This window comes from Panthera tigris, chromosome X (assembly GCF_018350195.1).
Source record: "Panthera tigris isolate Pti1 chromosome X, P.tigris_Pti1_mat1.1, whole genome shotgun sequence".
Taxonomy (NCBI): domain Eukaryota; kingdom Metazoa; phylum Chordata; class Mammalia; order Carnivora; family Felidae; genus Panthera; species Panthera tigris.
Genome location: NC_056677.1, coordinates 9456156 through 9470173, shown reverse-complemented (window position 1 = coordinate 9470173; position 14018 = coordinate 9456156). Strand labels below are relative to the sequence as shown.

Genomic DNA, 14018 nt, shown 5'->3' with positions numbered 1-14018 from the left:
CCCACACTCCAGGTTTCGCAACCGACATCTCTTCAAAGACGAGGTGGTGCTGGACGTGGGCTCGGGCACAAGGACAAGTGGCTGGCATCTGACGTTCTCATCTTCCCGCACCGAGCCACACTGTACGTGACGACCACCGAAGATCGGCAGTACAAAGACTACAAGACCCACCGGTGGAAGAACGTGTACGGCTTTCACATGCTCGCATCAAAGACACGGCCATCAAGGAGCCCCTGGTGGAGGTGGTCATCCACACCGTCAAAGTGGCAGACTTGACCTTCACCCCTCCCTTCTGCCTGCAAGTGAAGCGGAATGACCACGTGCACGCTCTGGTGACCTACTTCCATACTGGCTCCCTCTCGGCCACAAGAGGACGGGCTTCTCCACCAGCCCCGAGTCCCAGTACCTGCTGAAGGGGCACCTGCCTCCTCCCACCTGGGCCAAACCGGCCCTGCACGGGCCCAGGGGCTGCGGTGTTCTTGGGCACTGTTGGGGCTCTCCCTTCTCCTCCTTCCCCCACTCAGAAGGGGGTCTTAGGGCCTGGGTTGGGGATGGCATTTACACCAATAAATCCTTAGCTGGGGGGAAAAAGTGTAGATGGCCCTCACGGTTTTGTTGTCGTTGCTGTTGTTTTTGCTGGGGGGGAGGGGAGAATCTTAAGCAGGCCCCACGCTTAGCACAGAGCCAGACCCAGGGCTCAATCTCGCGACTCTGGGATCATGACCTGAGCTGAAATCAAGAGTCAGACCCTCAACCGACCGAGCCACCCAGGGTCCCCGTGCCCTTACTGCTTGTATCGGGCACCACTTTTGGTTGTCGTTATGCTGAGGAGGTGAATCGAATCAGGTTGTTGTGAATGGCCTCGACTGATCCCTGTCTCCGTTATTGTATGGCATTCTTCCCCAGTTCACAGTGCCTTGGGTGAGGGGGTCACACTTATGACCAGATCACAGGCACGTGGCTTCACAGCTAGAAAATGCATGACAATCTTGCTTCTTCCCATCTACTTATATTCTTTCAAAGGGAACATGCAAGATGCCTGCTCTAAAAGTTGAAATTAATGTACAAAACGATCAGTTCTTTTTAATTTTTTTTAGTGTTTATTTATTTTTGAGAGAGAGACAGAGCATGAGTGGGGGAGGAGCAGAGAGAGAGAGGGAGATACAGAATCCGAAGCAGGCTCCAGGCTCCGAGCTGTCAGCACAGAGCCCGACGCGGGGCTCGAACTCATGAATCGTGAGATCAAGACCTGAGCCGAAGTCAGACACTTAAGTGACTGAGCCACCCAGGCGCCCCCAAAACAATCAGTTCTAAGCATGTCAGAGGCCTCATTTAATCCTCATCCCATACCTACGAGAGGCACTATTGTCCCATTTTGTGTCTGTGGAAACTGAGGCACAAGGGAGGTGAAGCAACCCTCCCAAAGAGCTTTTGTTGTTTTAACTCTACTAAGTGGTGAAGTCTGTTTCTGAGCATCACACGCTTTCAGGGGAGAAAATACAGCTCAGAGACTGCGGTACAGCCAACCGATTTACAATGCATCTCTGAGAAGCAAGGGCAAGGAGAAGGTGGAGGGATGCATTCCCAAGATACAGGGAAATAAATCATAAGGTGAAGATCTGTAGTGAAAAGGAGGGTTCTGTTGACTTCTCTGTGCAATATACGTGACGGATATGGGGATACGTTTCAGCCCTCACCTTCCCATCTTCGTTGGCCATCTTCACTCCAACATGTGGTGTACCAAATGCCCGATGCTGTCCTGCTTCAGCCCCTGCTGAAATACAGTGTAAGTTTGGTCTGCTCCAATCTATGGACACTGAACATGACTCCTTTAACATGTAAGCACACTGTGCGATCTCCAATTTTACAGGCAACATCTAGAATTATCAACTTGGATGCCTTACGTGGCACAGCTGTTAAACTATGGGACAAGGAGACTGCTGGTCAGCCCTGAAAGAAATACCTTCAACAGGGAGACAAGCTGAACTCCACCGAACTTCTGGCTTTACTGTAAGTTTAGACGCCAGGCTATCATCGTGAAGTAGCAAACACGTTGAGGTATCCCCATCGAAACACATCCCTCCTTCAAAACACAGCACTCCGCAATGACAATACAAACTACGGCAGAAAGTAGTAGCATGATTTTATTGATGTGGTTTAGTACAGTGTTGGGACAATCTTAAAACCCTATATTCTAAAAAAATACAAGCACTGCAAATGATCTTTTCTTGAATCTAGTTGACATCTAACAGAGGCAAGTTCTAATACGAGCATCCGTAAGCTGATTAATATAATTTAAGTTGGAAGATGAGCAGCTTTGGTATTTCTGTATTTCTCTGACTCCCCTTTTGGCTGGATATATGGGAGTCCAGCCCCGTTCAGCAGAGTTGGACAGAACCAATCTACTGGACTCATTCATTCATCACTTCAATTCATCCATCACTTCAATTCATCATCACTTCAATTCATCATCACTTCAATTCATCATCACTTCGATGTTTCCAGGCAAGCAGCAGGGGATACCCAAGTTCTGGGATCGGGCCACTCCTGAGGTCACCTTCGTCATCCTTCTTGAAGTGAAACCATCAAACAGTTAAGGACTACATTGCCACTGTGTGTGGCCAAGTCTAGCCTAATCAGTTAATGTACCAGAAGTACTTGAAAACAAAAAGTGAGGCTAAATGAGAGAAACAATCAGTTCATGATAATGACCATGCAGATTTTTTTTTTATGTGAAGATTTTAAAACTAGTTCTAGATCTTAGAGTCCATCTTAAGATGAAATGATTACCTTTGAATCAACTTTCTGCTGTCACGTCAACACGTCTACACTAGTATCCCAAGGCCGTCTACCCACGTGCACTCGTGGCTACATTTTCAGTTGCCTGTGCGTAGAAATTCCAAGAGACAGCACTCGTTTATTGAAACTAAAAGTCACATACATCGAAATAGGCTCTTTCCAGATCTCCAGTCAACTCTTCCTAGATAGAGCCAGTCCATATCGTAGGGCTGATGCTGTTTTCTCAGAAGCCATTTCAAGGTACAGCACAACGCAATGACCGAAATGATCCTTCTAAATCTCGACCTCTGCTGCAGTGAAGTCTGAAAGCTTAAAGACTGTGCTTCAAGTCTCTCGATGACTTAAAGATTGGATTTTCTCACCTGCAGAATTTAGAGCAGAGGGTCTCCTCTCTTTGAGTTTTGAGACTGAGCAGAGGGAGAGACTGTTACTATAACCAGGGCTTTGTCTCTGAGGCAGATTCTCCTCTTTCGGGGCTGAAAAATTCAGGTGGTTGTGCACCAAGGTGCATCTAGCAAAAGTCACAACATGCTCCGCGAGGCATCTGCCACCGCGTTGACATGATCTTAATAGGGCAACTAATGCTTACTTATTTGTGCTTTTTGTCGTCAGCCTTACCCACGTTTTTCATTTAACAGTTTTAGTTAAAATAATCAGTTGACTAGGAGACTTGCTACTTTTGAGGCAAAGGCATATGAAATTCAAACGAAGGATGGAATGTTCAACTACTCATTTGGTGGCTGTCACAAAAATTCACCTTTTTATTATGTTAAAAACGAAATAACAATCAGACTAGTGCGTGGGAGGGGGCTTAGGGGAGGCTGTGCTTTGGTGGAACCCCACAACATGAGATTCTCGCAAAAAAGGCAACGTGAAAGCCAGAGCTAACAACAGGCCGTAAAATAAGACGGCGGGACAGGAGCCACTCAAAGAGCTGTCCCCCTGGGATGGCCAGAGCACAGCGTGAGGGCCACCAGTCAGCCCACAGGGTCTATCTCGACACTTTCTCAATCAGATCTGTTGCCAAACACAAATTTTGCAATTTCAGAACGTGACACTGCAGGTAAGTGATAGTTATACCATGTTTTTCAGAAGTGGCAATCACAAAAAAGACACCAAACTACATTGCCTCTGATACGGCTAACGTTTATCAGAAGGTAAACGTGTCCGTGGCCATCTTAAGGCACATAAAATTTGGTCAAATTAAGCACAATAACCACAATGGTTCATCTGACATCTGGTTACTTAAAAAAAAAAAATCAAAATTCAGGGTATTATAAATTTTCTAAGATTCACTCCGAAGTAAAAGGCTAATTCTGTATACAGGGTTTTACCCAAATGTCCATAGGCATTATCATTATTTACACAGAAGGCTTTAATCTGAAGTCACCTTTGGCAACCTCAAAATATATAAACTATGAACTTACACAGTGGAATTATATATATTTTGAGTTGTGGCCTCAAAATACTGAAAAAAAAAAAAACAAAAAAAAACAAAGAAAGAGGTCACCTACTAGAACAAGTCGGGATGACAAAACATAGCTCACTAACGACAGTTCACTTAACAAGATGAAATAACCACCACCCTTACCCCAAACTGGAAATAAATGGTCTTGAGCTTGAGGAGGAGAAAAACCATGGCTCCTGCGGTATACAAAGATCGAATGCTTTTTGCATTATCCTATAATTGCTGAGTCCTAAAACTAAGAAGAGACAAATGCACACAAGCCAGCAGCCAGAACAGGCCTGCTCCGTACCCCACATCCGGGATCTATAGCGGGACGTGGCTGAACAGGTAAGACACAGATTCACCGTTGTGTGTTCTTCGGATCGCCTCTGCCAAGATCATCGAGATATCAATAACCTAAACGCCAAGAGAAAAGGGGAGAGGACAGTGGGACATCTCAGTCATATTTAATTAAAAACTTAAAAGCCAGAGAGCTGAGAAAGGATTTCTCCAGGCCACCAAGACATGCTACCATCAGTCTTCTATACCCATTTCTTCTGAGAGACAGTTTGGGTCTATCTTCAAATTACAAACACATATGGGATCCCAGAAGCGAGATTTTCAGTACAGATACTCAGAGGCTTTTCAGAGTCGCTGTAAATCAGAGACATCCTTTTCTTGGGGTGTTGATTGTTTTTAGATTCATTTTACTCAATCGTTACATGGATGGTTCTTTTGTCTCTTGGTTTCCAAAAGCACAGTGACTGTGTCCCTTAACAGCACGGCTGGGATCACCTAACTCGGGTCAGCGATCGGTAAAGGGCCCAGTAGTAAGTATTTTCAGCTTTGCGGGCCACACTGAACTCAGTCACTGTAGCGTGACGACAGCCACAGACCATCCACAGATGGATAAGTGTGGGTGTGTCCCAAAACGGGGACCCAAATCCTTTCAACTTCGCTCAGGGCAGTTGGTAGAACATGATTATCACCAATTCTCTAATGGCCTCCCAAGTCAGGAAGGACAGGAAGGAGGAAAGCTCTAAAGATCCTTAGCGCCGTGTGTTTTTTTCCCTCCATTTTTAAAAACTGTGGGGGCGCCTGGGTGGCTCAGTCGGTTAAGTGCCCGACTTCAGCTCGGGTCGTGATCTCACGGTTCGTGGGTTCGAGCCCCGCCTCGGGGTCTGTGCCGACAGCTCGGAGCCTGGAGCCTGTTTCAGATTCTGTGTCTCCCTCTCTCTGACCCTCCCCTGTTCATGCTCTGTCTTTCTCTCTCTCAATAATAAATACACATTAAAAAAAGTTGCGGTAAAATATATATAACCTAGAAATTGCCATTTTAACCACAGTGGCTTGAAGTGCATTCTCAATGTTGTGTAGCCATGGCTATTACCCATTTCCAAGCTGTTTTCATCATCCCCAACAGAAACCGTGCCCAGTAAACACTATATCCCCAGCCCCACCCCCCAGTCCTTGGCACCCACCACCCTAGTTTCTGCCTCCACACTGGACTGCTCTAGGCCCCTCAGAGAGGCGGGATCACACGACGTGTGTCCTGGTGAGTCTGGTCGCTTTCACTTAGCATAACGTTTTCCAAGTTCATCCACGTTGTCCCAACGTGTCAGAACGTCCCTCCTTTTTAAGGGAGAATACTATTCCACTGGACGGATGGACCACGCCTCGGTTGCCCATTCACCCGTGGATGGACATTTATTTGGCTGCTTCTAGCTTTCGGCTACTGCGAATAGCGTGGTTTATGAACGTGTGTGCACATGTTTCTGGATGCACGCCCATTTTCAAGTTTGGGGCTCCGGAGCCAGAGGCAGACTTACTGGGTCAGACGGTCATTCTGCTTAGCTTTGGCACGGCCCGTTTTTTACTGCTTTTCCAGGGTGGTCTGGCTGCCTGCCTACTTCTGACCTCGACCCCCGCCGGCCCCAGCCTTTCCCAGACCTCGCGTGAATCGCGCCCTGTGTTACAGGCAGCCGTGACCTCTGCCGGCTCCCCCTGCGCTCGCCGTCACACGCAGAAGGACTCAAAGCTATCTCGGGGGATCGGATGTAGGTTCCTCGCGGCTTCGTTCTGCCTACACTGTAGAAGTACCTGAATCTTGGGACAGTGTCTCATTTTGTCCTCTTGCGGAATGGTGTTTGTGACCACAACAGCTTCAAAGGCGGCATTATTTATTCTGGAAATAGCTGGCCCAGAGAAGATCCCGTGCGTCAGGATAGCATAAACTTTGGTGGCTCCAGCTGAGAGTAGCCTGTAGAACAGGAAACAGAAAAATTAAGGGTACACACATATTCTTGAAACATCCTCCGCTTAGGGTGAGTTAAGAAGCAAGAGGTGTGGGGCGCCTGGGTGGCTCAGTCAGTTAAGCGTCTGACTTTGGCTCAGGTCATGATCTCACGGTTCATGAGTTCGAGCCCCCCCATCAGGCTCTCTGGTGTCAGCACGGAGCCTGCTTCGGATCCTCTGGCCCCCGTCCCTCTCTGCTCCTTCCCCGCTTGCGCTCTCTTGCTCTCAAAAATAAACAAACATTAAACAAACAAACAAACAAAAAGCAAAAAGCGTGGGGGTGCCTGTGTAGCTCAGTCGGTTACATATCCGACTCTTGATTTCGGCTCAGGTCATGATCTCACGGTGGTGGGATCGAGCTGCATCGGGTTCCATGCTGGGTGCGGAGACTGCTTGAGATTCTCTCTCTCCCTCTCTCTCCCTGCCCCTCCTCTGCTTGCTCAAGCTCGCTCACTCTCTCTTTCTCTCTCAAAAAAAAAAAAAAAAGCAACAAGTGCGTTCCACAAAAACCAAAAACGAATTTCACTCACGTGTATTAGCCTAAAAAAGAATCTTTTAAGCTGTGTACTAGCAAGACACTTTGTATTCCATTAAATGAGGGATAATCAACCTTGGCCTTGGGCCCACACAATTCTTCACTGAGCAGCATCCCCGGCCTCACCCCACTAGCCACGCCCTCCCCTCAATTGTGACAACCAAAAAAGTCTGCTGACACCGTCGAATGTCCCCCAGAGAGCACAGATGCCCTTGGTTGAGAACCGCAGGTTTAACCTAATCAAGCCAGAATACCATCATTTTGACACACGTCACTATAAAATGATAACTGTGACAGTCTGCATTCTTTGTTTCGTGCTGTCTTTGAAACCTGGTGTGCACGCTGGCCGCACCCCAAGTGTTCCAGGGCCACACGTGGCTGGGGGGTGGGGTGGCCCCCACTCCCCACAACGCTGCTCTCAATCCTTCCGGAGCCAGCAGCTGAGGCAGCTGGAACGAAGGCGGAACAGAAGGGGCCAAGGCCCGGAGACGCCCGCAACACGGTCTCTTTTCTTCTGTGCTCGGTTTCAGGGGCAGCGCCCTCTCTGACCCTTTTTCAAATACACTGAAAGCGCATCCTTAAAAGTGAAAACCGGGCCATAAAGGCCTGTACTTTTTTTTTTTTTCCCACCAAGAAACAAAATAATAAATGGGCCTAGAACATCCTTTGGTCTGAAAGGCCACGCCCAAGCCACCGCAGCAAGAATTAGTAGAAACAGGCCCCCTTTTATCTTTTTTAAAGCTGCCACGTTTCCTTTCTTAATGACACGTTCTCCCGTTTGCTCAAACCATCCACGTACTTGTCCGCAGCGTGGCAGATGGTGCCACACGTGTCGGCCATGTCGTCCACGAGGATGGCCACGCGGTCCTTCACATCGCCCACCAGAACCATCCGGTCCACTTCATTTGCTTTCTTCCTCTCTTTGTGAATCAGGGCAAATTCCACATTCAGCCTGTCCGCAATCGAGGTGACCCTGCTCCGAGACACCGAGACGCCGACAGAGGACAGACGAGTTAAACCCTGTCAGTGTTAACAAAAGCTCTTACGGTTTCAAGCTGTAGTTTAGGAACCAACCACACCCAAGATCCGGAGATAATCAGCTCTCAGTAGAAAAGCCAGGCCCGGCCTGGGATGCACAGTAGGCAAACCACGGCGACAAGTGGGCCTTGTGTTTGTGGCAGCTGGGGATGAATGCCAGGTGCCTGGACCACTGGATAAAAGTACCAGATGAGAAAGTGGTGTGCCATTTGTTAGCGTTTGTGCGTACTTTTTAAAAATCACGCGCACAAGACTCTTCCGCCTTTTTTTTTCTTTTTTTTAATTTTTTTTTTTTTAACATTTATTTATTTTTCAGACAGAGAGAGAGACAGCATGAACAGGGGAGGGTCAGAGAGAGAGGGAGACACAGAATCGGAAGCAGGCTCCAGGCTCCACGCTGTCAGCACAGAGCCCGAGGCGGGGCTCGAACCCACAGACCACGAGATCATGACCTGAGCCGAAGTCGGACACTTAACCGACTGAGCCACCCAGGCGCCCCTCTTCCGCCTTTTAAAAATCAGCGTCCGACTCTTAATCTCGGTCCAGGTCAGGATCTCATGGGTCCGGAGTTCGAGCCCCACATCAGGCTCTGTGCTGATGGTGTGGAGCCTGCTTGGGGTTCTGCCTCTCCTTCTGACCCTCCCCTACTTGTGCTCTCTCGCTCTCTCTCTCTCTCTCAAATTAAGTCAATAAACTTTAAAAAAGAAAAAAGAGATCACGGGCATGTGTTGAATTACAAGGCTGTACACCTGAAACTAACATGACGCTGTATGTTAACTAACTGGAATTCAAATAACAACTTCAAAAAAAAAAAAAGGCCTAAGACAACAGCCGTGTGTTTACCAGCATGAAAACACAGTGTATGTGAAAACAAGAAATTACGGGCACAACGAAAATGCAGTTATTCAGAAACTGCCGTTTGCTCAGTCTGGGGTGCAGCCAGGGGGCTCACAAATCCGTGTTAACACGTCAGCTTATGCAAATGGCTTTCACTACACTCGGGGCCTTGAGATTTGTAAACCAGGAGTTTCTCTGCTCATCTATGGCAAATGCTCCAAAGTCATCCCCTCAGAAAGGGCAGAGCGGGCAAGAGAAAGGCAAGGTGGCAGGCCAGGCTTATCGGTGAGGCACCTGCTATACAACTCTTCTTTGCCTTGTATACGAGAGTTAAGACTTACTCCTAACAAATGATGTGGAGACAATGTATCGTGCAGAAATCTTAGGCAGAAAAAGCTAGAACAAAAATAACATACATATTTTCATTTCCACTTCTTCTAAACCCGTCTTTCCCTTCTTTCCCCCCAAATCTCAATTATTTCGTTTCACCAACATCCCACAGCAGTGTCAGGTGAACGCAGACTATCTCAGCGGCGGTGTTACCTTCTAAGGTTTCTTTTTCCTTAGCTGTCCGCCCAATCGAGCTTCAAAGACAATCCAAGAGTGACCTCTTGTGGCAATATTAAGTTTTACCTGCAACAAGTCAGGCTTTAAAGCTTTTACTAAGGCATTAAGTTCTAATTGATCAGATAATCAATTAGATTATTTTCTTCGATGAAATGGCTTTTTTGCATCACGCAAAGATGATGCCAGGTGGAGAACAGCTTAGTCCAGAATGGGAAGAAGAAAAGGAGAGGAGGTGGCAAAAAAATCTACAATGTGTGCCCCCCAAAAGCTGGACTTTTCCTGGCAGAGGTAAGAGGGGTGGTTTAAAGGGGATCTGAAAAAAACAGCTGGCCATGAACTCTGGTTAGTTGATTCTGGATTTTGAAAAGCAAGGGTTGGCAAGTGGATGGGGGGATTTGGTATATAAAATGGTGTCTCAAATCAACAGGGATTCTTCTTCACTCTTAGTTCCAAAACAAATACCAGATGGAAGAAAAACTGGAACGTTAAAAAGGAAAAGGGCAATTTACTTTCAAATATATGAATTCGTGGGAGAAGAAAGATCGACAGAAGGGTGAATTCTTCCTAAACCCAGAAGCCATAACGTGAAAAGGAGATAAATGAGTACAGAAGAATGTTCTAAAAGTGCTGCAGGGAATAAAAATGCACCAAGGCAAGAAATCCTGCCTCCACAAAACTCCTAATGAGTCAAAGGAAAAGGCCCTCAGCCAATAAGACAACACAGGAAGGTACGAATAGGCCGAATAGGCCATCTTGGAAAATAAACATGCCAGAAAGCGTGCTTGACCTTATCCACAGCAACCAGAATTAACAGGAAAAGAGACCATATTATCACTATCTGGTTAATAAAGTCACCGGCATTCATACTTGGGACTGTCGACCGGTCTATCTTTTGTGAAAGACTTGGCAACTGCCCTCGGAACATACCCTGCTTGCAAATGCGTACCCAAGGTAGGAAGTTCGTGCTGTAGGAGCGCGTGTCACAGTACAAAACAACAGTCCCTACGAGTGGGGGGGGGGGGGGGTCATGTGAAAGGAATTAGGGCACATGCACACAAAGGACGTACCCCTCAGCTATAAAGAACGATGAAGCATTTGGGGCGCCTGGGTGGCTCATCGTTTAAGTATCTGACTTTGGCTCAGGTCATGGTCTCATGTTCGCAAGTTCGAGCCCCGCGTCGGGGTCTGTGCTGGCAGCTCGGAGCCTGGAACCTGCTTCCGATTCTGTGTCTCCCTCTCTCTCTGCCCCTCCCCGCCTTGTGCTCTGTCTCTCTCTCTCTCAAAAATAAACAAACACTAAAAAAAAAAAAAAAAAAAAAAAAGAACGATGAAACACTGCTAAGACCGAACAAGGAAGTGGAGTGGAGACTGGAGACTGAAGAACTGTGCACAGCACATCACCCTTTGTGTCAAATAAGAAGGGAGACGTGTGCAAACAAAAGAATTCTGAAACTGGGAAGAACTGAGGTCTCTAAAGAAGGAAATGGGGGACGTTACCCAATTTGAAGGTTTGCTAACAGCACGTGTATTTTTAGACTCTCTATAAAAAACAGCATTGGGATAGGAAAGGCCACACAAATTTATGGAATCTATTCTTTTGGTTGATCAGCTGCCAAAGTCTTTTTTTCTCTGCTTAAGGAAAAGGAATACGCCAGACACAAAGACCACGTATTACACGATCCGTCCATACGAAATGTCCAGAGAGGCAACACAGGAAGGCAAGACAGAAAGTAGATCAGGGGTGGCTGGGGGGAGCGGGAACACGGAGTCACTGGCTGTGGGTACAGGTTTCTTTTTGGGGTGGTGAAAATGTTCTGGAATGTGACAGTAGTGAGGGATACCCTGAATACGCTGAAAACCACTGAGCTGTGCACTTTACATAGGTGGATTCTGGGGCACCTGGGGGGCTCAGTCGGTGAAGTGTCTGACTTCAGTTCAGGTCATGATCTCGCGGTCCGTGAGTTCGAGCCCCACATCGGGCTCTGTGCTGACAGCTCAGCGCCTGGAGCCTGCTTCGGATTCTGTGTCTCCCTCTGTCTCTGCCCTCCCCTGCTCATGCTGTCTCTCTGTCTCTCAAAAACAAATAAACATAAAAAAAAAACTTAAAAAAGCGGCCACTTGTTCAGCTCTGTAACCCTGTATCAGGCCGGAGGAGTCCCCGTATATGAACGCAGATTCCATGGCGGCACTTAATGGAAGTTTCCAAGGAAACCACAAGCGTTTCCAGCACGAGGAACTGCACAATGTCACTCCCGTTCCCCGGTGTTCTTAAGCTGACAACACTCGCTGAGCTTTGACCTGGAGGTCCCGGCTGAGGGCCCTGCTGCTGCCCGGCTGGGGTCTCTGCAAGATAACTTTCTGTTTCTGGCTTTTATGTATTTGTGTCTCCTTCCTGTCAACGGCCACTTCCTGCTGCTGTCGGAGGCCCAGCCCCACCTGGTCGTCCCCTTCTCCAGAGCGGGGAACCGAACTGTCAAGACAGCAGCTCGGCGCTCATCGAGGCTCTTCTGAGAATTAGGACCTTCGCTTCCCTGCGTGGCCTTTAGGACAGCTTCCCGGGCTCCTCATAAGCTTTTAGGTTTCATTCTAGGCCCCTCGCTGGGCTGCAGGTGGACGAGGGAGCCAAATGAGGCATCTGCATTTTAAAGACGTCCTGAAGGTCAACCGTCACAGGTCACTCTCCCGGCACATGTAGCAGCTGGTTGGCTTTTGCACTGGACTGATGGACAGAGCTCTTCTGCTCCTCTCCCTTCCTGATGGAGACCCCTACCTGGGCACTCAACCCCATGCCACCCTGTCTTCCTCTCCCAGTTGGCCGCCGCACACTTCTACAAGGTCAGCAAGCCTCAGGCCGCAGTAAAGCACCCCGTACCGAATCAACGTTCTATCATCGTCACCCTTCATCGTGAACTCGGTACCGACTGCTCCTTAACTCCCGGAGTCTGCAAAGCCCGCGAGATTTGCAGCTCCGTACCGTGCTTTTAGCACCACGTCAATTTCTGTCCAACTCAGTAATTTTACAGTCCGGTAATCGTTCCGTCACCCCCACGGTGCTGGCGGCCAGCCGCCGTGTTATCTGCACACGCTGGCTCTGGGTGGGCTGCACCCTCCCGGTTTTTGAACTTGGATCATCAGGCATGAGGTTGTCTTCAGTGCGGAGTGCTTACAGAGCAGCTGGGCTGGTGGGATTCTCCCACTGCAGGAGCTCTGTAGCCTGGGATCAATTTTTGTGTAAATTTTCTCAACGTAGGGACTCTCCTGCCCCACATGGTGCGGGGGTGGGGCGGGCACAGGGGCAGGATGCAGAGTTTGACGTGTATCTGCACACGGCACAGGCTCTCAGTTTGATTTCTCACGGGTGGCTAATTTGTCCCCCACCTCCAAAGGCCTGAGTGAAGACTGTCTCCCTCCCTTCTCTCTGGAGACCTCTATGGGGACAGCTAACACTTAAATTACCAGCCTCTTCCTGGATCTGATACCCGAACCCCCAGGCCACTCGAGCATGGTTTTCAGCCCTTCTTCACTTCCTGGTCCCGGATACTTCCTTTGTCCTCGGTGCTCGATAGACACAGTTTTCTTTTTTAAAATTCTGTTCTACTTTGGCTCCCACTGTCAAGTATTTGTAGTAGGAAGGACTAGCTTAGTCAATTGTGTTAATTAAAAGCCTTATTTTCCAATGAAGCTCATTACTTTCATAATCAGAAAAACGTAACTCAGGGCGCCCGGGGGGCTCAGTCGGTTAAGCCTCCGACCTCAGCTCAGGTCATGATCTCACGGTCCCGGAGTTCGAGCCCCGCATGGGGCTCTGTGCTGCCGGCTCGGAGCCTGGAGCCCGCCTGGGATTCTGTGTCTCCCTCTCTCTGCCCTTCCCCCGCTCACGCTCTGCCTCTCTCCGTCTCTCTCAACAATAAACCTTAAAAAGAAATTTGTTTAGGAAAACATAACTGAAAAAATACCTCAAGTAAAACATGTTCTTTGCTGGAAACAAATGTGTGTGCGTGCTTCTCTCATGAAGGAGGAAATGTTAAAGTTGACGGCACCCATCTCTGCAAGACTGTAGACCCCTTACTCATTCATTTACGAAAATAGAGCGTTAAGTAATTTAAAACACGTGCTTCCTTACCTAACACGTTAAAAAAAAAAAAAAAGGAAAAGAAAAACGACGCGCACTTGGCTACCTTTTGGCTCCCCCGGCGTCAGGTGAAACTATGATACAGTTCTTCCACTCGGCGATGTTCTCCCGGATCCACTGCAGGACCGCGGGCTCCGCGTACAAATTATCCACGGGGATGTCAAAGAATCCCTGCGGAGAGCAGTAAAACTTGAATTTTGCATTCAAAAGAAGCCTTTTCAGCAGACTCCCTTCTCTGAATTTTAACAGAATTAAATCAAAAGACAGATATGTTCCAGGAGCCTACTTCAGTCCCATCCATTATGTTTGGAGACACATTCTATTATATTATGACTGCCTGTATTTTTTTTTTTTTAACGTTTATTTAT

At 48.0% G+C, this 14018-nt stretch overlaps 1 protein-coding gene across 1 annotated transcript in view; it reads right to left on the bottom strand.

Annotated features, from left to right (window-relative positions):
• Nucleotides 1-2126: 2126 nt before the first annotated feature.
• The window catches only part of PRPS2 (phosphoribosyl pyrophosphate synthetase 2), a 35724-nt gene continuing 23832 nt past the window's right edge, over nt 2127-14018 (bottom strand). Inside the window, exons 4-7 of the mRNA XM_042974167.1 lie at nt 13697-13821; nt 7876-8049; nt 6347-6506; nt 2127-4663 (exon numbers count right to left, since the gene is read on the bottom strand). Coding sequence (XP_042830101.1) covers nt 4571-4663; nt 6347-6506; nt 7876-8049; nt 13697-13821 — 552 coding nt within the window. The 3' untranslated portion in view covers nt 2127-4570. The remainder of the gene's footprint in view (nt 4664-6346; nt 6507-7875; nt 8050-13696; nt 13822-14018) is intronic.